At 40.8% G+C, this 26,918-nt stretch overlaps 1 protein-coding gene and 1 long non-coding RNA gene across 2 annotated transcripts in view; one reads left to right on the top strand and one right to left on the bottom strand.

Annotated features, from left to right (window-relative positions):
- The window catches only part of LOC140725175 (uncharacterized), a 57,745-nt gene extending 51,330 nt beyond the window's left edge, over positions 1 to 6,415 (bottom strand). The window contains exon 1 of the long non-coding RNA XR_012098286.1: positions 6,277 to 6,415. This is a non-coding gene — a long non-coding RNA (uncharacterized lncRNA). The remainder of the gene's footprint in view (positions 1 to 6,276) is intronic.
- Positions 5,554 to 26,918, top strand: part of LOC140725162 (cysteine-rich secretory protein LCCL domain-containing 1-like) — a 44,403-nt gene continuing 23,038 nt past the window's right edge. Inside the window, exons 1-4 of the mRNA XM_073040257.1 lie at positions 5,554 to 5,897; positions 6,306 to 6,699; positions 26,276 to 26,394; positions 26,493 to 26,625. Coding sequence (XP_072896358.1) covers positions 6,361 to 6,699; positions 26,276 to 26,394; positions 26,493 to 26,625 — 591 coding nt within the window. The 5' untranslated portion in view covers positions 5,554 to 5,897; positions 6,306 to 6,360. The remainder of the gene's footprint in view (positions 5,898 to 6,305; positions 6,700 to 26,275; positions 26,395 to 26,492; positions 26,626 to 26,918) is intronic.

Raw genomic sequence — 26,918 nt, 5'->3', positions numbered from 1 at the left:
AGTGAGATTTAAGAGACTACTAGACAAGTATATGGAGGAATTTAAGGTGGGGGGGATTATATGTGAGGCAGGGTTTGAGGGTCAGCACAACATTGTGGGCTGAAGGGCCTGTAATGTGCTGTACTATTCTATGTTCTAGACTAGATTTAGGATTTGTGGTATGCTTCACATCCTCATAGTAATAAACGTTCAGACTTTACCGCCAGCTATACAGTAAAGCAGCTGCATAGTAGAAGCAAGAAGTGGAGGAAGTGGAAGAGGAACAGAAGGCAGAAAGGCAATGTTGGAGGAGATGTTAGAGATGCTCTGCTAGAGATGATCACCCAGGCTACTCTGACCATGCTTCACAAACCCTCATGGACAAAGGAACCTGTGGAGATTGCCCTCTAAGTCACTTATCATCCTGACTCGAAGAAAAACCCACTGTAGGGGTACTTTCGCCAGGAAGATTGCAGAAATTCAAGAGACAGCTCACCACCGATTTCTCAAGGGCAATTAGGGATTAAGAGTAATCGCTGGTCTCACCATTGTAGTCATGACCCTGAAAATGAATGAAAGAACTGAGACAGCTCCTTTCCTGTCCTGCTGTCTGTTGCCTGTTGATTCGGCTGTGTTGCCAAAGAATACAATTCCGATTCCGCATTCCGCATCTCGCTTTCCCTCTGACGCAGACCAGTACAATGTCCAATTGACCAGATTACCAAAATAAGTGCCGGCAAAATCAATATTCCAGACAAATATTAAAGATTAAGCCATATCCAAAACCATACAGACAACTCTCACGTCAGGGCTGTTCGGGTTATGGAAATTCCCCATTACAGAATCCACAAATTGCTACCCAAAAAAAATTGCAATGTGGAATAAAATTTATGTGAAAAAATAGTTGGTAAATAAACACAAAATTGTCTTGACCTGAAAAGTCAAATGTTCATTTCCCCACATAGACTATGCCTGATCTGTTGAGTTCCTCCTCCAGCTCATTTGTACTTTGCTGCAGATTTCCAGAATCTGCTGTTTCTTGTGCCCTTTTATTCACCTTGTTTCCTGACGCATGCACAGATGCTGCGGCTTTGTGTTATGGAAAACTGCCATCCAGCTTGTTTTATTTGGACACAATCAACCCACAAACCCTTGAAAAAATGGTACAAATACCAACATATCACCCTAGTGTTTCCCCATACAGCCTGCCTTCTGTGTGCCTTTATCCTTCTTAAAGCTTCTATAGAGAACTAGCCTTTTGCTGCAGCAACATTGGTAGAGGGCTGTTGAGTTTTAATGAAGGAGACTTCACTTGACTCTACAGGACAACTTCAAGAAACTCTGGGGACTGAAAGATCCGGCTTCAGGCTGCGTCTTCTTAGAAGCAGGAGCAACAGTCTAGTTGGCAGAATAGAGATAGGCACTGATAGAAGGGTTACAGTAGAATCAGCAAAGACCCCTAGGCTTGACGCCATGAAATTACTACAAAAAAACAGGTTGCTGGAGGAACTTATGAGATCAAGCAGAGTGCAAAGAAATTGTTGACTTTTCAGGTTTGAATCCTGAATCAGGGCTGAGAGTGAAGTAGGACGATCTCTCATTCATTTGGTTGTGCTACCAGTGAAGACAATCCCGATTCCCTATTCAGTAACGGTAGCAATCTATCTTCCCTCTACACCCTCAGTCCAGATGCACTCTTGACTCAAAGTGTTGATCACTTCTTTGTCTCTACAAGTGCTGCCAAAACATCTTCAGTAGTTTGTTTTTTTTACACTAGATTCCAGCATCTGTAGTCTCTTGTGTCCCCATGAAACTCCTGTCACTGTACATTTCTCTCTTTCACCAGTTCTCTCATAGCTTCTTCATCACCCCATCCCCTAGCCACCAGCCTTCCCCTCACCTAGTTTCACCCATCACCTGCCAGTTTGTACTCCTCCTCCTCCACCAATCTTCTTATTCTGGCTTCATTCCCCCTTCTTTTCCAGTCCTGATGAAGGGTCTCAGCCCAAAATGTCAACTGTTTACTGCTCTTCATAGATGCTGCCCGACCTGCTAAGCTCCTCCAGCATTTTGTGTGTGTTGACTCTTAACAGTGTCCTCAGTTCAGGAGCATCTATGGGAGGACAAGGGTTGTCAAGGACTGCTTGCAGTCCATTGTTTCCAAGGCTGGTCTTTCACCCAGTTCCACGTATTGACCATTAAACTATAGATAGTGGGCAAATAATATAAATTCTTTAATATATATAATTAAATAAATTAATTCAACAATATTGCTTTCACTGGATAGGAAAACAGGTAAAATGAGATACAATTTTATATATTTGCAGTGGTCTAGATGTTACCCTAACAATGCTGTGACTTGAAGACAAAGACGCTGCAGATGTTGGAATCTGGAACACAAACAGAATCCCAGAAGAACTCAACAGGTCAAGCAGCATCTGTGAATATGATGGGTGCTTGTTAACATTTCAGTCTGAGACCCTGCAACGGGATTGCTGTGACTTCCTCAGCAGTTTCCTTCAACCCTGTGTTTATAACACATTATCTTTTGTTTCTGGCCACCCCACTTGCTGCTCCAACTCTGGAGACAGATTTCTGCCACATTAACTCCACATTCACAAACGCTCCGTCAGACTCTTAACTTCCCACCATTGATCCATTCACTAGAAGCCATCATCTTGACCCCAAAGAATGAAAATCAAATGAAAAACAGCAAATGTTGGAAATCATGAAACACCCTGATGGAAGATAAGCAGAACCTGATCGTCCATCTGGACATCTTTTCAACATCAAATTTAACAATTTCAGGTATCTCATAAATTCTACTTGTATCATAATAGGCACTTTTTAATAAGATTATCCATCTGTAATATTAATTCAGGTTTTCTCTCTGCACAGACACTGCCTGTCTTGCTGGTCTTTTCAACATTCTGTTTTTGCCTTCTGGTCTCAGTAACAGTTTTGACCTGCATTTCACAGTATTAATGCGTCCCTTTGTTTTCACTCCATCTTGTCTTATTAATCTATTAACCTGGTGATTCCATTGCGATTGAAATCACTTGGACAACCCTGGTGTCACTCAAGAAATTCCCTTGTCCTATCCATTTCTACCCATTCACTCTGCAGGATTAATATATAATAGCAAACAAGAGAAAATCTGCTGGAAATCCAAGCAACACACAGAGAAAATGGTGGAAGAACTCAGCAGGCCAGGCAGCATCTATGGAAAAAAAAGAACAGTCAATGTTTCGGGCTTCATCGGGACTGGAGGGAAAAAAGATGAGGAGTCCGATTAAGAAAGTTGGGGGAGGGAAGGAAGAAGTAAAAGGTGATAGGTGAAATCTGGAGGGGGAGGGTGAAGCAAAGAGCTGGAGAAGGGAGCATTGGTGAAAGAGATACAGGGCTGGCTGGGGAAGGGGGTATCTGATAGGAGAGGACAGAAGGCTATGGAAGGAAGAAAAGGGGGAGGAGCACCAGAGGGAGGCGATGAGCAGGTAAGGGAATAAGATGAGTGAGGGAAATGTGAATGGGGAATTTTGGAGGGGGGGGGGTTGGAGATGAGGGGCATTACCAGAAGTTCGAGAAACCAATGTTCATGCCACCAGGTTGGAGCTACCCAGATGGAATATAAGGTGTTGCTCCTGCAACCTGAGTGAGGCCTTATCGCGACAGTGGAGGATTCCATCGACTGACACGGCGGAATGGGAATGGGAAGTAGAATTAAAATGATCAGCCACTGGGAGATCCCACTTTTTCTGGTGGACTGAGCATAGTGCTCAGTGAAGTGGTCTCTTAATCTCCCTAATAATTGCCTCATTTTACCAATGTTTATGTGTAAAAAGCACGCAAAATCATTTTGTGTATGATTTAGCACAGTTGCAGCATTTCCACTTGAAGACCCAGTACTGTATTGGCTTATTGGTGTTGGTTTATTACTGTCTCAAGTACCAACATATTGTAAAGCTTGTCTTGCATACTGTTTATACGGGTCAAATCATTACAGGGTATTGAGCTAGGTAAAAGAATAACAATGCAGAATAGAGTATTAAGGCTACTGAAAGAATGCGTTGCAGGTAAATGATGAAGTACAAGATACAAGGCCAAGAATCCATCTTATCATACAAGAGGTCTGTTCAAGGATCTGATAACGGTGGGATAGAAGCTGTACTCAGGCTGGTTTTGTGTTTTGTGTTTTCAGACTGTTGTATTTTCTGTCATTTGGGAAAGGGGAGAAGAGAGAGTGTCTAATGTGGGTGGGGTCTGTGATCATGCTGATTTCTTTGCTGAGGCATTGAAAAGTATGGGCAAAGACCATCAAGAGGTGGTTGGTTCCTGCGATTTGCTTTCAAATAATTAGGAAACAGTGAATTGTCATTAAAAAAAACTATCTAGTTTACTAATATTATTCAATGGAGTAATTTTGCCATTGTTATCTGGTCTAGCATATCCGTAACTCTAGAACCAGCAAGGTGGTTGACTTTTAGGTACTCTCTGAAATGACCAGCAAACCTGTCAGTTCAAATGCAATTAGGAATAGGTAAAATGTGTTGGCTTTTCCGATGATGACTCAATCCTGAAAAAAAAATAACAGTACTATTTGACAAAATAACATCTTAGGTGGTTCTGAAAATGTGAATGAGGTATTAGACAGGTAATCTGGTTGTAATGGAAATGTGATCTTGCGCTGGGAGAAATTAGCAATCTGCTTCTGAAGTAAATGCATCAAAATCTGAATCCCACCCACTCCACCTTTTCTGCATTGTCTCTCTGCTGCAAACTTCTCCAGATTATTCCATTTTACAAACTGTTCTCTTTCGTTTCTCTCTGCTGACTCCATTCTCTGGATAGCTGTCATCTGCTCCCCGCTTTGCATTACTCCATCTTTGGTCTCCACAGTTTGCTCTTCCGAACAATTGCCTTTACTCAGCGAACCCTCAGTTGATATTGCTTCCCTACAGTTTTCTTCGAACTGTTCCTCTTTACTGATTTAAACTCTGAGCATTTAAATTACCATTGGTTTGCCATCTTATCGATTTTTCCCTATCTTTTTGAATAAGACTAGTCAGCTACCCATGCAATAATTCACTACATTATGTCCTGCCGGCCAAATTGTTTCTTTTAAACGCTTCCCGCCCCCCCCCCCCCAACACTTTCGAGAGTATTGTACCAGATCTTTCTCTTTTTCCATTGTTAGTTCTGGCCTGTTCTTCTTGTCAGTCGTGCGCCTTTGTGCTACCTAATCCTGAAATTTCCAAATTCCTGTAGTTTTATTTTCTCTCGACTTATTTTTTTATTATTAGTTCGCTCTTTGTTCTATTTTCCCTGAGCCTCATTTACATCCCCCTCTCTGAATGCCCCCCCCCCCAGATTAATGTTGATCAACGTCTATTCTGGGGAAATTGTCCACAGTCTACCCTCATTTAGAAGTACTGCCTTCTGAGTTTGTCCGCTTGCCCTCTCTACAGGCTGCCCCCCCCCCATGCAATTTCTTGTCCTGGATGATCCCTTTCGGTAGTTTACAACTTCTTTGCGGAGTTCCCCTTTCCTTGAACTTTTCCTCTCCCCTAAATGGGTCTTTTCATATCGTGAATTGCAGAGGCTACTCCCGCCTGGCTGAGACTGGATTGTCCCTTTTTCAATTGGATTGCCCCTCCACTCAGCCCCCGCTGGCCCACCCCACGTCTGGACCGCCGCCCTGTGCGCTGCCCGAGGACGGCGCGGTGCCGGCCCGGGTCGACACGTCACTCGGCTCCGGATAAAGGCGCCGCCGCCAGACCGCTCCCGCAGCGCCGGCAGAGTAGCCGCGGTGGTAGCAGCACCAGCATCCCGGGTCCAGCAGACTTTTACCAGTAACAACACCACCAAATCCCGACGGCTTGCTCTCTTCCACATCATCCCGAGCTGTGAGGACGGTGAAGGTAAGTGTCCGGACACACTCGCCCCATCGCCAGCTCTCCGCGGGCATCGGGCGCTGCTCTGCTCTCCCTCCCCGCCGGTCTGTTCACCGGTCCTCGGGGATGCGGCTGGTCGCGGACCTGAGCTGCTCCTGGCCGGTCAGTGGATCGGCCTCCCAGGCAAACTGACAACCAGGACCTAGCTCAAGGTGTACGTGAACTTGATTTTCCCGCTTTTGTGCTTTTAGTTAAAAAAAAATAACGGCATTCAATGTCCGTAGAGGCTGCATTTACTGGCGTCCTAGAACGTATCCATGACAACGCGAGCGGCACACTTTCCTCCCTGCATTGGCCCGCTGACTTGCTTTTATTCGGTTAAAACTGATGCACGGAGCTCTCTAACCTGCAGATAGCGCGCTCTTCTCATTGCAGCCTCACAATTGGACAGGTCCCGACTTCCTTGGAGATAATCCCAGTGCGTTCCATCATGAAGGGTGCAGAATGGGAATGGGTGAGGCTGACTGCCCTACTGTTTATTGCACAAGTCGCCGCGGCGATGATGCTCCCCAATGTTACTTCAGAACTGGATGCAATGCTGGCAAAGTTTTTACAAGATCGCGAAGAACGCTTGGCAGCGGAAACAGACCATAAAGCGGCTGGTATTTTAGATCTGCTCAAGTCAAATTATACGCATTCACATGAACCCCCGAGGAATTCCAGAAGAGCAAAGAGATCTATCACAGATAATGATAGACAAATAATCTTGGATCTGCATAATAAACTGAGAAGTCAAGTGTCACCAAGAGCGTCTAATATGGAATATATGGTAAGTGCACACAGTCTGTTTTAGAATTGTTTAACTCCTACAAAATCAAATTCAACGTTAAGAATGTTGTATGTTATGGCCAGAAATATGGCCAACAGCCATTATGAGATAGATTCTTGATTGGTCAGAGCTTGAAGGGATATGGGAGATGATAGGAGATTGGGGCTGAGAGGAACATTGGATCAGCCTTGGTGAAACTGCGGAGAAGACTCAATGGGCCAAATATCTGGATGCTCCTATATCTTATGGACTTAAGGTCTTATATTAGTTCAATGATGTGCACAAGCAAAGCATCGCTCTTTAATAAGACTGGCAACACCAATATTCAAATGAACTTTTAGAATATTGTGTCATTATACTACAAAGTCATGAAATAAGTTGTTAACGGCAACTTTATAAGGACTTCATGATTTTTTTTGACTTCCAACTCCTCATGTGGTAAAATAATATTTCCTTTGTGGAAGAGACCAGTAATATCTCCTGCTCTACCTATGGTTAGACCTGTGCTAGATTTCTGGGAGAAATATAAGCTTCCTGTTATTGAGTTATATAAATTTAGAGTTTTCTAATGGTTATTATATAATGAGCTACATGAAATTTTGTATGTTCTTTCAGAACATGAACTTTTTCAGAAGAAAATCATGCTCACAGGATGTTGCTATTTCTATTGGGGAAAAATAAGAACTACATTAATTTCAGAAATACTTACATTCTCAGCAATTGCATTTCTCCTACTTTTGCTGCTACGCTAAATACACTTTGCTCCTTAGAATAATTTATGACCTCCTTAATATAACCTTTAGCCTACTTCATCAATGGTCTTCCTACAAAATTCGTTGTGTAATTGGTGAATGCAGGGTAATAATTATTTTTACTATACATTTTATTTTCATTTGTTAATTGGAACATAGTTGTTTAGCAGTGAGTTACATTGCCAGTGCAATAAGGATGCAAAAGACACATCTCTCTACTGTTTTAGTGAAGGGATTAATCAGTTTAAAAATAAATGAGATACCAATTTAATTTAGAGTTGTAGAGTCATAGAACACTACAACACAGAAACAGGCCTTTCAGCCCATTGAGTCCATGCTGAACTGTTAATCTGCCTAGTCCCATCAACCTGCATCCCGACTCTAGCCCTCATACCTTTCCCATCCGCGTACCTATCCAAGCTTCTCTTAAATGTTGAAATCAAATCCGCATGCACCACTTCTGCTGGCAGCTCGTTCCACACTCCCACCACCCTCTGAATGAAGGAATTCCCTGTCATGATCTCCTTAAAGAGTTCACCTGATTTGAATATCAGGAGGTGAAATCTTATGACACATTATTGCAAATATTTGTGGCACTATTTCACCAATAAAGCTTCTTCCAGAATGTGAAATCATTTTAGGATTTCATTGATCTTTAGTTTTTTGAAAAAGTTTTCATTTACCATTATTGTCAAATTCCAGTTGAAGTCCCAAGGCACCCTTTTTGGTTATGTAGTAAAAACACTGTTTTGACTTTCATAAGCATGAAGGAAGTCAGAAATTATAAACTGGATCTTTATATTTCCTCATGAGCAGCAAACTAGCAGAATATTATCCTGCAGAAGAATGCAGGGGTAAGTGACCAATATGATCTTAATTTACACCAAGGTTCATCTATGTTCTCATATTAACTTTCTTTTGTCTACACAGGTGAAGAGAAGAATTTAAATTGACACAGCCATATATTTTGTTAACTGTCTTGTTTGTAATATCATGTGCACTATGAAATAGAACATTTTCTTCAGTTTATAGAGGAAATGTAGAACTCAATAAGATAATAAACACTTTGGTTGTACTTGCACATAGATTTATAAATTGATGTTGAGCTAGTTTCTGGTGTTTTTACCTTGTTCAACTGCTTTTTTTCAAGTGGATATTTTGTTTATATTAAGGCAGTTTCTGGTGACGTATTGAGCAGTATGAGTATAGTACTTACTGAATTGACTATTACTTGCATCCTTCACATACATGAGGAGGATGTGTCTCCACATTATGTCTCTGTCTAAACGTGCAATTTATAGTAATTTGTAATAAATAGTATGTACAACAGGACAATCAGTATAACATAGAAATACAATTGTATCAGCATGAATTAATCAGTCTGGTGGTCCGGTGGAAGAAGCTGTCCTGGAGCCTGTTGGTCCTGGCTTTTGTGCTGCGGTACCGCTTCCCAGATGGCAGCAGCTGGAACAGTTTGTGGCTGAGGTGGTACTGCTCCATTTTCAATATGTGCAGGATTTGTTTTTGGGTAATTACCTGATGTTTTTTTTTTGCTTGCGGGGAGGCAACCAGCTTGTGTAAAGAGAGCATATTTCCTGATAAGTATTCAGTAGAGCATTTTATGTGGAATTCCTCTTTACCCCCAGAATCACTGAACATATACAGGTGTATTTTTGCCCCTTTTAAGTAATGAACTAAAAGACTAATTTAATTCATTAGGTGAGGATATCTTCAGGAAGATAGCACTTTTTTAGCTGACATATACTTTTGTCAAAGTATCATCCTCTCATTGTGTTAGGTAGAATTCAAATTGTTTGTAGAAAGTTATATCCTGATTGGATTTACAATGTGCGAACTGAAAATACACCAGGTGAAGTTGCACTGAAATTGGTAAGAGTGGAACATCTTGGAAAAAAACAATCTTGTCCTTAATTTGCTGGACCTTCTTTTCTGGTATTTTCTCCACTGCCAATTGAGTTCAGTGATGAAGCACTTAAGGAATTATGTAGATATTTATGCTAAGGAATCTGCCTATTGTACTGTGCCAGGTTAGTCTTGTCGCTGGATCAGTGAGCTTTTCAATTCTATGAAGAGGAATGGCTGTGATTGTTTGAGGTAAATGCTTTATGATATAGAGGCAACCACTGTGTTATGGCGCTTGAGGTTACGGAAATTTGCCATTGTAGAATGAACAAATCACTCCCTCCAATGCTAGGCACAGTGGTGTAGCTGTTAGTGCAACATTATTACAGCTCAGGGTGTTAGAGTTCAATACCAGCGCCGTCTGTAAGAAATCTCTTCACATCTTCCCTGTGGAATGCATGGGTTTTCATTGGATGCTCCGGTTTCCTGCCACAGTCCGAAGACGTACTGGATATGTTAATTGGATATTGTAAATTGTCCTGTGATTAGGTTAGGTTCAATCAGGGTTATTGGGGGGGGGGGGTGCAGGGGTGGTGCGTCTTGAAGGTTTGGAAGAGCCCATTCTGCACTGTATTGTTTAAATATAAATAAATATTTGAGATGTAGCATAAAGTTTGCTGCGACAGAATTTACGTGTGAGTGTTGGAGCGCGAGGGGGAAGTAAACAAAGCTTTAATTTTTTTCCCCACCTGTATTTCTTGACACTTGTGATCCTGATGCAGCTTTGACTTAGTGAAAATCACAATATGGCATGTTTTCTACCCTTCTGCCCCTGTAATGGGTGAAGGATAGTCCATTGTACCTTACTCCAGTGAAGTGAACTTATTTGTACATTTTTAATTAGTTTTAAGAATTCTAACCTGTTTATAGCCTGAGACATATTATTTTCAATTTTTTTTAGTCTGTTTGATTTTTATTTTAAACCTTGTCTAGTTTTTAAGTTGCTTCTAAATAACAGGGACATTCAGAAAGATTGCCAGTATTAAACAACAGATTTCATGTCATAATAAATCTGATTCTAAATCTAATTCTCATAGTCTTTTGCACATTTGATAGGTGGCTAAACCAGAAAGTGTGTTTTATGTCTGCACATTTTTTTCCAGCCCTTTCTTTGGAAGGGCTCGTTATTCTACCTCACCCCTTTAAAACCATGTCAAAAGATGACATTACATTGTTCAAACCCCTCTGCCAAGCAGGACGTTGCCATATATAATCAATTGTGATTCTAAATGTTCAAAATGACAGATTTACAAAAAATATCATGCTAATTATCAAAGAGTAAAAATATGTGCATGATCTACTGTATGGAGTCGTGGTGAAACATCAATAAGAGGCAAGCTTTTTGTGTTCATCAGTGCAAGAAAAATGTTTTATGAGAACCCCACCCAAAAAAAATGTTTGTATTATTTTGGACTTCATTACTTCAAAAGTGTTGTGGTTACCCTTTGATTTGCTGTTTTAGTGGTCAGAAATCAATTTGGAAAAGTTAATATTGGAAATTCACTTGCAGGTAATGCATAATTTTCCAGTCAATTAAACTTAGTGGGCAATCAAATGCTATTTCCATTCTGCTTCTAAGCTTTTGATGCAAGGAATACAAAGCTTTTCTACTTTTGAACTTACTGTTGAGACAACTTAATGAGCAGTAGTTTCTTGGAGATGTGCCATTTGAATCACACACTTGCGGCCTTGATCAACTGAAAGCATCCTTATCACTAAGCCTGTATTTAAAATGAAGCATTATTATACGGGTCAGAAACAAAGGAAGTAAGGAGCCCCATGGAGACTCTTAAGTGTTGGTCTCCCAATCACCGAAACAGAGTTGATCATGATCATTCTTTTTCTCTGCCAGGAGCCAGTTTTTGACATAATTTGCTCTTCTCTCTTTGATCCCATCTGCTGTTTCCTTTTCAAAAAGACTGTTATGTGGAACCTTTTCACAAACTTTGCTTAAATCCATGTAAAGTAGATCAAATACACTGCCTTAATCAAACTTTCCTTTTGCCTTCTTACGCTAAATTCAACTAAATAAGTCAGACCTTCCTTTAACAAATCCATATATGATTAGTCTGTACCATTCTAAATGAAGCATTTTACTATCCCTCATAGGAATCCAATAATGTGCCCATTTTTTGAAGTTAGATTTACAGGCTAGTACAAATCAATTGATCCCTTTCTCCTCTTTTAATCAACGGTTCAACATTAGTACTCCATTGATTTTGGCATTATCTCATTTGGTTCTGGTAGCCATCTGCAGAACTCTGGATAACATGGAAGGGCAAGCAAACAATGGTTGGAAGGATAATACGTTACTGTGGTAGATGAGAAGAAGCAGTTCCATTATGAAAAGAATGTCCTTGGTGGTCTCAGAAGAAAATCCTTGAGCAGCTTTGGGCTCAGAAGCTGAAAGATGCCAAAAAATGTGCATTAAATGAGGCAGTGTGAACAATTGTCTTGGTTGTTGAACTACCATTGCAAAACTGTAGAGAATGGGATGAAGGGCCTGAGATCTCTGGAATAGTGTTATGTGGAGAAAGGCCTTTCCTTCATTCACTTTACCTTTATGAATAAGTTAAGGAGGTCCTGTAAATGCAGGGACCAGGCTATCATGTCAAAGGGAGGGCTGGGGAGCTGGTTGGTTTTGTGAGATTGGGAATTGGAGGGACATGTATGATCATCCAAGGGGCGAGCATAGCAATATCATGATCTGTGCTTGATTGAGGGCTTGTGGTAAGATTTGTGCTGGGCTGTTGGTGAGAGGGATTGAGGTTGATTTGGCAAATTGCAGGTGGGGGGTGGAGTCATGAAATTTGAGGTGGGGGAAATAAAAGGTGGCTGATGGTGCTGGTGGAGAACTATCGGAGAGGCTGTTATTTAAATTGATTCCTCTTGGGTCCAGTTCACACTGGTGTACTCCACTGGGTGTGTCCAGCTCTGGGATTAGTCTCCTTTTAAGTAATGCTAAAATGGGCCTCTGTGCTGCGGCAGCTGGGTTCAGCATAGTTTACCTAGTACTGGTGGACACAAACCTTGTAAGTGGAATCTAATTATAACACAGAAAGAAAATACCACAAAATGCATGTTTTCATTGAAATTTTGAAATGCGTCATGCTCAAAACAAAAGGCTTTTCCTGAGCATCATTAACTGTTCATCACATTCATAAATGATCAATTTCATTCCTGGGTAACAGTGGTTTACTGCAAGTATTGGTTAAGAAACCTGTACTATGTGTAAATGTGGATTGAGCTTTAAAAATTGACTTCTCTTTAACTTTTAAATTCTTTCTGCTTATGAAAGGAACTATTTTGTTATTTGGAAGACTGTTAGCACACCATTGCCAGGGGATGTAAAGAACAAAGATGTCTGTTATATCGAACTTCTAAGGAGACCATTATGATTGTTCCAAATCTCAATTTTTATTGAAGACTTTCTTCCACCATTTAGGCAACTCACTGTTTTGGTTTTAAAATTTAATTTGCCTGGAGATCCAAAATTACTAACTAAGCTTTTACTATTTCTAGGAATAAACTAATAATTGGTATTTTACTTTATTATTCAATAGTTTTGTATCAGGCATTTTTCAACCAAAAAACTATTTTAATCTTATCTGCAAAATTGTCTGTTCTATGCATTATAATATTAATTGATTATCTAAGAATACATAGTTTTTAAGAAATGCAGTGCTTGGAAATATGAACAGTTCAGTAATGTGAATTTTATTTTGTGCTCTTTAATTGCCAAATTTGATCATATTAACTTGCATTAAGTTGCTTTCTCCATTGGAGGTTCATGTCATCTTTAACACAGCAAGTGAGTATTCCTAAGGCTAAAAATGCAAGATATTGTAACATTTGCTCTAAGCGGATGAAACAGTGAACCATTTACACCTTGTTGGCCTGCCTTCTTGGAGTTGAAAGCCAATTTACACAGTAAAAGCAAAATTAATTTGAATCAAGTTGATTTGACGTGAATGCAGTCTCTTGTTGTTGTTTACATTACTACTGCCTAATCCAAGTTTTCAGAACTTCTCATATCAAGTGACACGTTTTGATTCTTGGGACAGAAAGTTACCGGTAACTTAATGAATAAAGTTCTACTGGTATGATTTGAATAAAGTTTATTTGTAGACTTCTCTGTCATGAAAATGATAAAACTTATTGAAAGAGGGATTCAGATAAATAATTGTGCTCAGGACTAGATTGAAAAACGCGCTGAAACAAAGTGAGAAATTTGTCCTGGGTTTAAGATGCACACAAATTTTATGCTCCTATCTCATTATTGTGAATTTAGCAGTGCTAACTCTGCTGTGTATTGTGAATATTTGCAAGGTCTAATTTTGTGGTTGACTTGCACCAACTGAAATTGACTGAAGCCATTTCTCGAGGTGCTTATTACCTGTTGCTAGTAATGGAAGTCATTCTACAGCACAGTGCAATAGTCTTTGAGATATATATATATATATATATATATATATATATATATATATGCACAACTAGGATTTCTGCACAGTACTGTAGTAAATGTTTGTATTGCACTGTACTGCTGCCACATATAACAAATTTCATAACATAAGTGAGTGATGATAAACCTGATTCTGATAGGGGTCTCTATTGTGGACTGAGAGTGGGAAGGGGGCAGGGAGAGGGGAATCATGTTTGGGGAGAAGGGTGGGAGTGAGAAGCACCAGAGAGACATTCTGTAATGATCAATAAGCAAATTGTTGAATGTTGGAAAGGTTAAACACCCTGCCTCTGACTGCCTTTGTGGATGAAGAGAAAGAACTCTTCCTGCAGGTCTCAGTGTTCCTTGCAGATCAATGGTCAGGTGTCAGTGGAAGCAGGTTGCATTTGAAATCAGTTCCAAGAATGAAGTCCCAGAGAAATGGATGTAGTGCACAAGAAGCGTAATGAATTTGTGTGCATGATCAGAGTTCATTTAAAGGTATAACAAATCCTTCCTTCAAAAACAGTGCCATTTACCTCACCCTGTGCTTCATACTTAATACTAGTCTCCATCATTCAGGGCTCCTATGTAACATTGCTTTATGCACTTTATCCTTCCATTTCAAATTACCAAATCCTTCAGCCTTGCCACATATTGCAGAACGCTTACTGAAACCTTTTATTAACACTTGATGGAGAAGGTGGTAAGTAAATGATGTCAGTGACCATAGACAGCTTTGTCATGCCCTCATCCATCAGTACAGTGGCCTGGAAGAGAGGTGAATAATCATCATGATGGTCTCTAGTCAAGGCCGAGAAATTTAGCATGTTAGTATGTTCTAGCCTAATACCTTCCTAATTCTACATCCCTTTCCCAAGCTAAACTGACTCCTGTAGATTACAGCTGTGTATTTTATTAAGTTGGACCTTTTACTTCACCCCTCTGCTTACTGTCACTCTGCACCTCTGCCATTCTTTCAGAAAGCTTCTTAGTCTTTGTATCTTATTGCATATAGTAATGCATGTCAATTAAGCCATTTGGAGGATGGGGAAATTATATGTTCTTTTTTATAAAATATACTTTGTAAATCCATAAATAGAAAACGTACTTCCTGACTGACATTAGAACATGGGACTGAATGCAATGCTGAAGTATTCCTTTTGGTCAAGGATGGCAACTGAAATAATTTGTTCTTTAACAACCAAAGATAAACCATGGGCCTGACTATGCTTGCCTTTGGCTGGGATCCAACTGGACTTCCCGCTAAGTCCAAGGGGTTTCTGGATCGTCGAGCAAAGTGCATGGATATGCTTCATATCTGTCGCCTCTGCCATGGCTGGTGTATCTAACATGGCCCCACTCATTTGACTGTGATTGCTGACCTTCATCATTAAAAGGTAGATGAAATTTGTCACTCAAAATATTTTGAGGACACTCAAAATATCCCAACACTGGATAAACAGGGGGCTCTAGGGGGAGAGAAGCTAACTATGATTCAAATCACCAAGGAAATGGTACTTGATAAATTAATGGGACTGAAGGTGGATAAATCCCCTGGACCTGATGGCTTGCATCCTAGGGTCTTAAGGGAAGTGGCGGTCGGGATTGTGGATGCATTATTGATAATTTTTCAAAACTAGCTGGACTCGGCAATGGTCCCGGCAGATTGGAAAAATGCTAATGTAACTCCTTTATTTAAAAAGGGCAATAGACAGAAGGCTGGGAATTATAGGCCAGTTAGCCTAACATCTGTGGTTGGCAAAATGTTGGAATCGATAATTAAGGAAACAGTAACAGGGCATTTGGATAAACATAGCTTAATAGGACAAAGTCAGCATGGCTTTACAAAAGGGAAGTCATGTTTGACAAATTTGTTGGAGTTCTTTGAGGACATAACATATAGGGTAGATAAAGGGGAACCAGTGGATGTGGTGTATTTGGACTTCCAAAAGGCATTTGACAAGGTGCCACACCAAAGATTATTACTTAAAGTAAAAAATCATGGGATTGGGGATAATATTCTGGCATGGGTGGAGGATTGGCTTTCTAACAGAAAACAGAGAGTTGGGATAAATGGTTTATTCTCAGACTGGCAGTTGGTGACTAGTGGTGTTCCGCAGGGGTCGGTGTTGGGACCCCAACTCTTTACAATCTATATTAATGATTTGGAGAAAGGGACTAAGTGCAACGTATCGAAGTTTGCTGATGACACAAAGATGGGAGGGAGTGTAATGAGTGCGGAGGACATTGAAACCCTGCAGGGGGACATAGATAGGCTGAGTGATTGGCCAGACATTTGGCAGATGAAATATAATACTGACAAGTGTGAGGTCTTGCACTTTGGCAGGAAAAATAATAGAGCAAGTTATTATCTAAATGGAGAGAAACTGGAAAGTGCTTCTGTGCAAAGGGATCTGGGGGTCCTGGTGCAGGAAACACAATAAGTTAGTATGCAAGTGCAGCAGGTGGTCAAGAAGGCCAATGGAATGCTGGCTTTTATTGCTAGGGGGATGGAGTATAAGAACAGGGAGGTCTTACTGCAGTTGTACTGGGTATTGGTGAGACCACACCTGGAGTACTGCGTGCAGTTCTGATGTCCATATTTAAGAAAGGACATACTGGCTCTTGTGGCAGTGCAGAGAAGGTTCACTAGGTTAATTCCGGGGATGGGTGGGTTGATGTATGATGAGAGGTTGAGTAGATTGGGACTCTACTCATTGGAGTTCTGAAGAATGAGAGGCGATCTTATTGAAACATATAAGATTGTGAAGGGGCTTGATCGGGTGGATGCGGGGAGAATGTTCCCAATGATGGGTGAAACTAGGACTAGGGGGCATAATCTTAAAATAAGGGGATGCCGTTCCAGGACTGAGATGCGGAGAAATTTCTTCACTCAGAGGGTAGTGGGGCTGTGGAATTTACTGCCCCAGAGAGCTGTGGAAGCTACTACACTCAATAAATTCAAAACGGAGATAGACATTTTCCTGGATAAATGGCATTAGGGGATACGGTGAGCGAGCGGGTAAGTGGACATGAGGCTAGGTTTAGATCAGCCATGTGATCTCCTGGACCAGTTTTCGATAGCCTGGATGGGTCGGAGAGGAATTTTCCAGATTTTTTCTCCTCAGTTGGCAACTCGTTTTTTTCCCCCGGGTGATCACATGGGTTTGGGTGGGATGAATAATAAAATAAAATGGGCGGCATTGTGCCCTGTTGGTTGGCACTGTTGCCTTGTGGGATTCGGTGAAAACTAGAGTTAAGATTGGATCAGCCATGATCTTGTTGAATGGCGGAGCAGGCTTGAGGGGCTGATTGGCCTACTCCTGCTCCTATCTCTTATGTTCTAAATATTTTTGTTCCTTTTGATTTCACAGTAATTTATGTAATGCTAATTAATGTAGTTATTATACTTCCTAAATACAGTGGATTCTGGGTATTTAGGACACGCTTGGACCAGTACATTTTGGTTTAATTAAATAGCTGCCCCAATTAACTAAAGTTTCATGGAAATAGTTAAGAAGTGTGTGTGTGTGTGTGTGTGTGTGTGTGTGTGTGTGTGTGTGTGTGTGTGTGTGTGTGTGTGTGTGTGTGTGTGTGTGTGTGTGTGTGTGTGTGTGTGTGTGTGTGTGTATATTTTTTTTACAACCTTGAGATTTGTCTCCTAACAGGCAGCCACAAAACAAAGAAACCCAATAGAACCCATTTTTTAAAAAAAGAAGTCTGTCGAACTCCCAATGTGCAGAGAGGTTAAAAAAAAAACAAATTGTGCAAACAATTTGTGCCAAGTAAGCAAGTCTCATTCAGAAATGAAGTTCATGAAAGTGAGTCCACAGACTTGAAGCCAGGCATCACTGCAGCCAATTCAAGAGTAGGCCACAGCCTCAGTTTAGTACAGAGATGAGTAAACCTCATAGAGTAATGAGGTGAATCAGCCCATCCCTGGCCTCTGGCCCTGACACGCTGACCGTTTCAATCCGACCTGGCACTTAAACTGTTCAAACCTCAGTTCATTCCTTGCCCTCAGACTGGGTCCTGCCACTTTGATACGCTCTTGGGCTCAGGCCCCAACATCTCAATTAGGCCCGTACCCAACCTTTTCAATTCGACCTGATGCTTAAATTGATCAAACCTTGGGTCATACTTGAAGTGTAGTATTGGTTCACTGAATACTGAAAAAAACAAATTGATAAATTCATTATCAATTCTATATAAAAACAATTACTGAAATGAATTTGAAATAAAGTGGTATTAATGCAAAATTCCACTAATATCTGCACTGGCCACAATCATTAATAACTGTGTGAAACATCTATTTCAGGAAGTGTTTGCTCATGTGTGCACATACTAGTCTAAGTCTATGAAAGCCTCCTTGCCTTAAGAACATACAGATAATGTTTCCAGAGCTGAAAGTGTGGTACAAACGGTAGATTGACCGCACTGGTGGCTTGGTCTGGGAAAAGTGAGTAGAGCCGAGTGCCTCCATGGATTGAAAATAAACAGCTAAATCCCTTGTGGCAGAAGACTGGTGAATGATTGAAATGCAAATGATGTGTGATCATGAATGAACAGACTTGGTAGAGAACAGGATAACAAAAGGTGGTTTCTTCATTCTGTCGTTTGGACTATAGCAGTTTTGTTAAGCCTGTAACAAATACCAGTTTGTCAACCTTCATTTTTACAGGGGTGTTACTATAATAATGATGTGACTGCACAGTCACAATACTAAATTTTTTTATCTTTAAGCACAGTTTGTAGAAGTTGTGCATATTAACAAAATTGTTCTCATAACTGTCCCCCCGAAATCAATCATATAGAAAGGGAAGTAATGTAGTTGGGACTTCATTGTTGTCAGAGCTGTGAAAATAGCAGAACTGCCCAGCATTAAATGCTGGGATAAAAAAGCATTGTAATATGTAGTATACAGATTTAAAAAAGGCATTTTCATTTTCATCTAATTCCACATGAGTGCATTAGAGTTTTCAGAAGCTGAAAGCAGCCATTAAAGAAATCTATTTATACTAGGTAAACTTATTTATAAGTAAGAAGTCTGTTAACTTTGTTCAGAAGTGCTCACTACAAATGGACAGCTGGAATGAAGGGAAGTTTAGGATTTTATAGTGTGGGACTAAAAATCTGAGGTTATAAGATTAGATTTGGAAAAAAACATATACATTTCAACTCCAAAATTCCTACTTTTAGAAGAAATGCTGAATTAATTCAAATCAGGTGATTGGTGGACACTGTGTACCTTTTGTGGCCTACATAATGCTTAATGGTCTTTGATAAAGTTGTTGTTACGTGCTACACCAGAATTTGCTGGGAATATGCAAGCTAGGTTGATGATGCCAAACGTTTTTCATCTAGACATACAAACAAGTTGGATGAACTCAGCAGGTCGGGCAGCATCTGTTGAAATGAGCAGTCAACATTTCGGGCCGAGACCCTTCGTCAGGACTGAAGAAGGAGGGGGCAGGGGCCCCGTAAAGAAGGTGGGGGGAGGGTGGAAAACCAATCAGAGGAAAGATCAAGGGGTGGGGGAGGGGAAGCAGGGAGGGGATAGACAGGAGAGGTGAAGAAGGAATCTAAGGGGAAAGCACTATGGGTAGTAGAAGAAGGCAGAGTCATGAGAGGTGAGAGGCAGCTAGAAGAGGAGACAGAGTGAAAGTGGTATGGGGAAGGGAGAGGGAGGGAATTACCGGAAGTTGGAGAACTCTATGTTCATACCAAGGGGCTGGAGACTACCCAGACGGTATATGAGGTGTTGCTCCTCCAGCCTGAGTTTGGCCTCATCATGGCAGTAGAGGAGGCCATGTATGGACATATCTGAATGGGAATGACTCTGCTTCACATAAACACCTTCCTCACTTCTCATAAACTCCAGCCACTGCTGCTCTGCCGTCCTTCCCGCTAGTGTTCCTTTCCAGTCAACCTTGGCCAGTTCCTCTGTCATGCTACTGTAATTTCCTTTACTCCACTGAAATACCAACACATTGGATTTCGGCTTCTCTTTCTTAAATTTTACAGTGAACTCAATCATGTTGTGATCACTGCCTCCTAAGGGTTCCTTCACTTCCATCTCTCTAATCACCTCTGGTTCATTACACAATACCCAATCCAGTACAGCTGATCCCCTAGTTGGCTCAACAACAAGCTGTTCTAAAAAGCCATCTTGTACATATTCTACAAATTCTCTCTCTTGAGATCCAGTGCCGACCTGATTTTCCCAATCCACTCGCATGTTAAAATCTCCTACAATTAGCATAACACTGCCCTTCTGGCAAGCCTTTTCTATTTCCTGTTGTAATTTGTAGTCCACGTCACTGCATCTGTTTGGAGGCCTGTAGATAACTGCCATCAGGGTCCATTTACCCCTGCGATTTCTTAGCTCAACCCATAAAGATTCTGTACCTTCCGATCCTATATCAACTCTTTCTAATGATTTAATGTCATTTCTTACCATTAAAGCCACACCACCCCCTCTACCTTCCTGCCTATCCTTCCGATACACTGTGTATCCTTGGAAGTTCAGCTCCTAGAGACATGCATCCTTTAGCCACGTCTCAGTGATGGCCATAATATCATACCTGTCAATCTGTAACTGTATAACAAGATCATCCATCTTATTCCTTATGCTGTGTGTATTTAAGTATAACACCTTAAGTCCAGTATTTGGTACTTTTTGCATTGATTGCACTGCAACTTTATTGCACTGCAACTCATCCCAATGGCTGCAAATTTGCTCCATCACCTGCCTGTCCTTCCTGAAATCCTTACTGCTCACTACCTTAGATCTATTTCTGTTTTCCCTCTCCTCCGCTCCATCATTCTGGTTCCCATCCCCCTGCCAAATTAGTTTAAACCCTCCCTAACAGCTCTATTAAACCTGCCTGCCAGGATATTGGTTCCCCTAGGATTCAAGTGTAACCCATCCTTTTTGTACAGGTCACACCTGCCCCAAAAGAGGTCCCAATGATCCAGAAACTTGAATCCCTACCTCCGCTCCAATCCCTCAGCCACGCATTTATCCTCCACCTCATTCCATTACTACTCTCACTGTCGCGTGGCACAGGCAGTAATCCCGAGATTACTACCTTTGCGGTCCTTCTTCTCAACTGCCTTCCTAACTCCCTATATTCTTCTTTCAGGACCTCTTCCCTTTTCCTACTTATGTCATTGGTACCTATATGTACCATGACCTCTGGCTCCTCACCCTCCCACTTCAGGATATCTTGGACACGATCAGAAACATCCGGAACTCTGGCACCAGGGAGGCAAACTACCATCTGGGTCTCCTGATTGCGTCCACAGAATAGCCTATCTGACCCCCTGACTATAGAGTCCCCTATTACTACTGCCTTCCTCTTCCTTTCCCTACCCTTGTGAGCTACAGGGCCGGACTCTGTGCTATTTGGCTATTAGGACCCTAACTACAGGTTAAATCACACTTTCTGGTCACAGACCCCATGACGGTCCCTCCCAAGGTTGGAACTACAGCTGGTCAGTTCAGAATACTGCGGCCCTGTCAAGGTCAAGTACAAAGCCAGATCCTCAAGGTCCAGCTCTGAGTAAGATAGTGCAGCAGCACTCTTATCCTCCTCCTTCCATCAGCCTATCTGCATGCTATCTTGTTTGCAAAGGAGTAAAAAGTATATCACTAAACATTGTGTTGTCTGATTGGGTATTGTGACTGAATAACTGACTGACATACTGTGTAGGTTGTGAGGGATGTTTGTGAAGATTTCAGCAATGTTCTGTGAGTGAGGACTGGGAACATTGACAGTAAGGTAAAAGTCCTGATAGGATATTTTATATGTAGATTATGAGGGTATGATGCATGGATTAGTGTTTGAGTCAAGATGATGGATTAGCGATCCTTTTTTTAAAAAGTAACTCAATGCACAACATACTGGAGGAACCCAGCAGGGTGGACAGAATCAATGGAGGGAAATGGACAGCCAACATTTCAGTTTGAGACCTTCCATCTAGGCTGAGGTCTAGCGGAGAGATGACTGGCATAGGAAGGTGGAAGGAAAGGGTGGAGCAAGAGCTGGTGGGCGGTAGGTGGATCCTGGTGGGGAGGATGACAGTCAGACGGGGAGGGGAGAGAGGGAATAGAATGAGAAGCTGGGAGTGAGAAAGGGCTGATGATGATGGTATCTGAGGGAAGAGGAAGGTGGAGCAAGGTATGAAGCTGGGGAGGAGGCCAAGTGTGAATCCCAGACTGTCGTGTCTTTTGCTTGAGTCCTTGCTTGTTTGCCATTGCTGTCTCCATTGTCCTCTGACAGAGCGGGGAGGAGAAAATGCTGCCTTTCAACTACAATGCCCATCATATTCCTTTCAGAAATTTGCAGACACTTACAGTTACTGAGGTGCTTTCACAGTTCTCAAGTAGGGAATAAGAGAGCACAGAAATGTCTCACAAACAGCAAGGAACGCAGACGAGTAAGGAGAAGCAGCACTGAGGTGCCATAACGAAGGTCTGGTCAAAAGGATGTCCTTTTAAACAATGAATATCAAAAGAAAAGGAAGCAAGCAGTTTTGGGAGGAAGTTCCAGAGAGTAGGACTAGATTGGCAGACTGTACACACCCATGGTGGAATGAAGGAGAACGGCTGCAAAGAAAGGTGAATCTGGATGATCATTACATCGCTGGGTGTGAAGGTAGGGGAATATCAGTCTGGAGTGTACTGGATAGCGATAAAGGTTTGAGGATAGGGTTTATATTTAACATGTTCACTGCAGGGTTCCAACACCATGCGGATGATGGCAGAAGTGATTCTGTATGGGGTATTACATTTTGGACAAACTTTAATATGACTGCACACGAGAAAAGATGGAATTGGAATGGTAAGGTGGTGAAAGTGGAAGGAGGTGAAAAGTTTAAATTACGTGTGTTTGTAGAGATTAGTGGGATTCATATGAAGCAGTGTTGCACAGGAGCAAAATACTTATAGGTCCTCAGAAGTACTTGTGCCTTGAAATTGAAGTGCACTGATGCTTTTTTATTCCCCATTAAAACATTGCTCAGTGATTTTTGTTTTGCCCAAAAATTCAGAATCAGGTGTAATATCACTGGCATATGTCATGAAATTCATTGTCTTTTTGGCAGCAGTACAATGGAATACATAATTAATTCTCGGGATGGCGGATCTGTCATATGTTGAAAGATTGGAGCGACTGGGCTTGTATACACTGGAATTTAGAAGGATGAGAGGGGATCTGATAGAATCATATAAGATTATTAAGGGGTTGGACACGCTAGAGGCAGGAAGCATGTTCCCGATGTTGGGGGAGTCTAGAACCAAAGGCCACAGTTTAAGAATAAGGGGTAGGTCATTTAGAACGGAGTTGAGGAAAAACTTTGTCACCCAGAGAGTTGTGGATCTATGGAATGCTCTGCCTCAGAAGGCGGTGGAGGCTAATTCTCTGGATGCTTTCAAGAAAGAGTTAGATAGAGCTCTTAAAGATAGCGGAGTCAAGGGATATGGGGAGAAGGCAAGAAGGGGTTACTGATTGTGGATGATCAGCCATGATTAGATTGAATGGTGGTGCAGGCTCGAAGGGCCGAATGGCTTACTCCTGCACCTATTGTCTATAATAACAGAAAAATATAGAAATTGTAAATTTGTACCAAGTACACCCACTTTTTTAAAAAAAAACAAAAGCAAGATTTGAGTGATTCCTAAAGGAGCTCACCCCTTTTCTCAACACATTGCTGCATTGCAATTGGATAAGCATGTCAGTGCTTAAAAATATTTCTCCCCCTTTCTGCACCCCCCCCACCACTACCCCCCATAATAGCCATGCAGGAGGAATGCTTCAGCTGCCATGGAGCTAAAGTATTCCTTGTGTAAGATGGAGGTGGCAGTGAGATTGCTCCCACATAAACTCAAAAGGACATGCAAGTTTAGTGGTCCTATGTACCAGGAGGCTAAAGACTTTTGAAGTTTATCCCATTTGAGATTCCCTGTAAAGTGGAGCAATGCAGGAAGAAATTCCGTGATCTTGCCAGATACGTTCACAGCATGGAGAGTCACAAAGTCTGAACACCTTGTGTGGAGGCTTAGTTTCTTTAAGTGATGTTAGGAAATTTGAAAATGACATTATATTAAGTCAGTTAAATAATTAGAACAAATATTAATGCATTATATTCAGTATAGGCATACATGAAGATTACATTGTGTGAATGTGTCATCTGTGCTTCAATGCCCGGTCATTAAGATATTCTGGTGATAATGACTGGAGTACGGAGAGGGTCAGTTTGCTTGCACTTGGAACAATAGTTTTGTAGCTCCTTAGGGAAAAGTCTCTCTCTTCTGCCCTCACTATCTAACAGCATATCCCTGACAGCTGATGCTGACACCATTCACCCCCTCTGGTGAACTGGGACTTCAGGCTGTAGATACTAATTAAGGACATCCTCTTGTTACCCACCGGGTTCCTTTCAGACCATGTCTGATGATGCTGGGACTCTGCATTTACTCATTGTTCTTCCTCTAATGCCAGTTTCAAGATTTTGCAGTTTTATTTACCTAAAGCTACGTAAAGGAAATTCCAAAGAAAAATAATGTATCCAGCAGCTGACCCAAAAACAATGGGATTAATTTGGAACACATTCCCATTTTAACATTGAAGTTTGAAATATGAAACCCTTGCTTATCCCCTAGACATTCTTTACAAAATTGTACAGAGTATTTTGATTATAGTCCTGGATTACTAATGTGCATTTCAGGTCTTAATGATGTGGACTGCCTCTTTTGGCTGTCAGCACTTTTCTTGGACTCAGCCAAATGTATAAGATTTTCAGTCTGATTTTCAAAGTTTTGTTGTGGCTGATAATTTCTTTGCTTCTTTCTTTGAATAACTCTCTTATTTCCAACCTGCAACAGGCTCTTTAGCCTTTTACTGTTTCCTTTTAATCTGGAATATTTGGACTAGTGCATCTTTATTTGTATCCAGTTTTGGATTAGATGGATCAGAAACTGGGAATGGAGACCTCTACCATAATCAGGTCTTCACCTTCACTTGTTCTCTTCAATTGCTTTAGAGTTGAGATTTGAATTTTGATGGTGGAAGATGTGTTACAAACTGCTTAGTTGTTCTTTTCCATTTATTTCAGTGAAGAATGTTAAGCAGAGTAAGAATTTAGAATTTATTTAAAACTTACATGCATCCCACGTGAGGAAGTAAAAATCTTTGCGTTATGACTCTGACACAATGTACGGATGTGAATTTATAATCCTAATGGTTTACTGGGGGCTTTGATGTGTTAATTTGTGTTTGAAATTATACCTCCGTGTTTTTTCCCCTCTATCTCGTGCCCTCATCCAATTCAACCTCTCAATAGTAAATGAAAATTGAAAAAATAGTTAGATGCTACAAATCTAGAATATAAATATTCAGGTGAGGTCTGTTGATAGCTCTCAGACTGACTATGTTAAATCCATTTCATTTTCTAAAGATGCTGTCTTGTCTTGAAAATTGTTTCCAACATTTTCTTTGTATAATTTCAATTTCCAAACCTCTCTCTATATGAGAACCTTCAGTGTTCTCATCCTCTCTCTATTATATCTATCCACTACTTTCAAGCTATAAGCAAGATGAACCAGTGGGAAGGCCTTGTCTCAATCCTTATGACTTCTCATTAGTTTCTCTTGCTCCTTGAATGCACCCATGATAGGTTTCCTCTCAGTTCGTTAGAACTGACTACCGGTAGTTCTTTATGAACGTAACTAGTTCATAATCATCTGGTGTCATATTCTAAACTCCAAATAATGTTTTCCCTGAAACTCTCATTTTCCTTATTATTTCTCCCAAATATTTCTATTACCTCTTTTAGTCTGTGTGTTCTTATTTCTTATGTTAATTTTTCTGCAATGGTGTTCCAATTCTCAGTAACCTACCTTGTGTTACTTTTTAGGCAACCTTTCCTTCTGCGCCCCCCCCCCCCCACCGAGCAGCCTGTCTATGCCATCACCTCAACAGTTGCTTATAGAATCAGTTTATTATAATGTTTGTCATCCAAGCTATTATTTTTGTATTTTTTTCAGTGGTCTATGTATTTACTGAAATATGGAAGTAAATGAAATCTGGCCATAAGACTTTCAGAGATATCTAGTCAAAATTTGATGTCTATAGTGAAGTTAAGCTGCTGGTTTTCCAAACTTGGAAGCAACTTCAAACTGTAAAGTACAAGTATCTCTACTGCTGGATTCTGGTTCTATTGTAACTCTTTCTGTGCTATTAAAACATTGAAAATTTATTATATCAAAGCTAATTTCTAACTTCTATAGGGAGCTTTATACAGAGTTCTTTTACGCTCTACTGGTCTGAAGAGAAAACAACTGATTATTTTGTGTCATCATAGGTTACAAATTTTATACTTTAAGAAATCTTTCTTGGAAAGTGAACCTTCCAAGTTTCTGAACTAACTTCTTTTTAAACCATTTGTTATGCAGACGTGGGACGTTGAACTGGAAAGGTCTGCAGAATCCTGGGCTTCACAGTGTCTCTGGGAGCATGGACCTGGTTATCTCCTACCTTCTATAGGGCAGAATCTGGGTGTGCACTGGGGCAGGTATTGTATGCGATAAAAGGCTAAAATAAACTTGTATTGTTTATGCTATTTTTTGTCTTCAGAAATTGTATATTTGTTTTTCCATTTTAAATCCTCAGATACCGGCCTCCTACATTTCATGTTCAAGCTTGGTATGATGAAGTCAGAGATTTTGTATATCCTTATCCACAAGAATGTAACCCTTGGTGTCCCTTTAGATGTGATGGTCCAGTGTGCACCCATTATACCCAGGTATAGTTAACTTGAGTAAGATCTTTATGTGTCTGCTGTTTTAAGTTAAACCTATATGAAATTAGTTTGAAAATACCTGATTCCAAAGTAAAACTAACACTTTGTTGGGATTTTTATTGTGAAATTGTAATACCAGATGTTCTAAAGAGGCTGGGAATACGTACATGACCATTCAAAATAGGGAAAGAGTATTTGGGATGATATTAAGAACCCTGCAGCCATGTGCCACTCTGCATAAATAGCAGGAATGTGGGCCCTTGCAATTTGCACATAAGGTGTTTCTTGACTATTTA

This window comes from Hemitrygon akajei, chromosome 1 (genome assembly GCF_048418815.1).
Source record: "Hemitrygon akajei chromosome 1, sHemAka1.3, whole genome shotgun sequence".
NCBI lineage: Eukaryota > Metazoa > Chordata > Chondrichthyes > Myliobatiformes > Dasyatidae > Hemitrygon > Hemitrygon akajei.
Note: the sequence above shows the minus strand (reverse complement) of the source record. Positions and strands in the feature narration are given on the sequence as shown.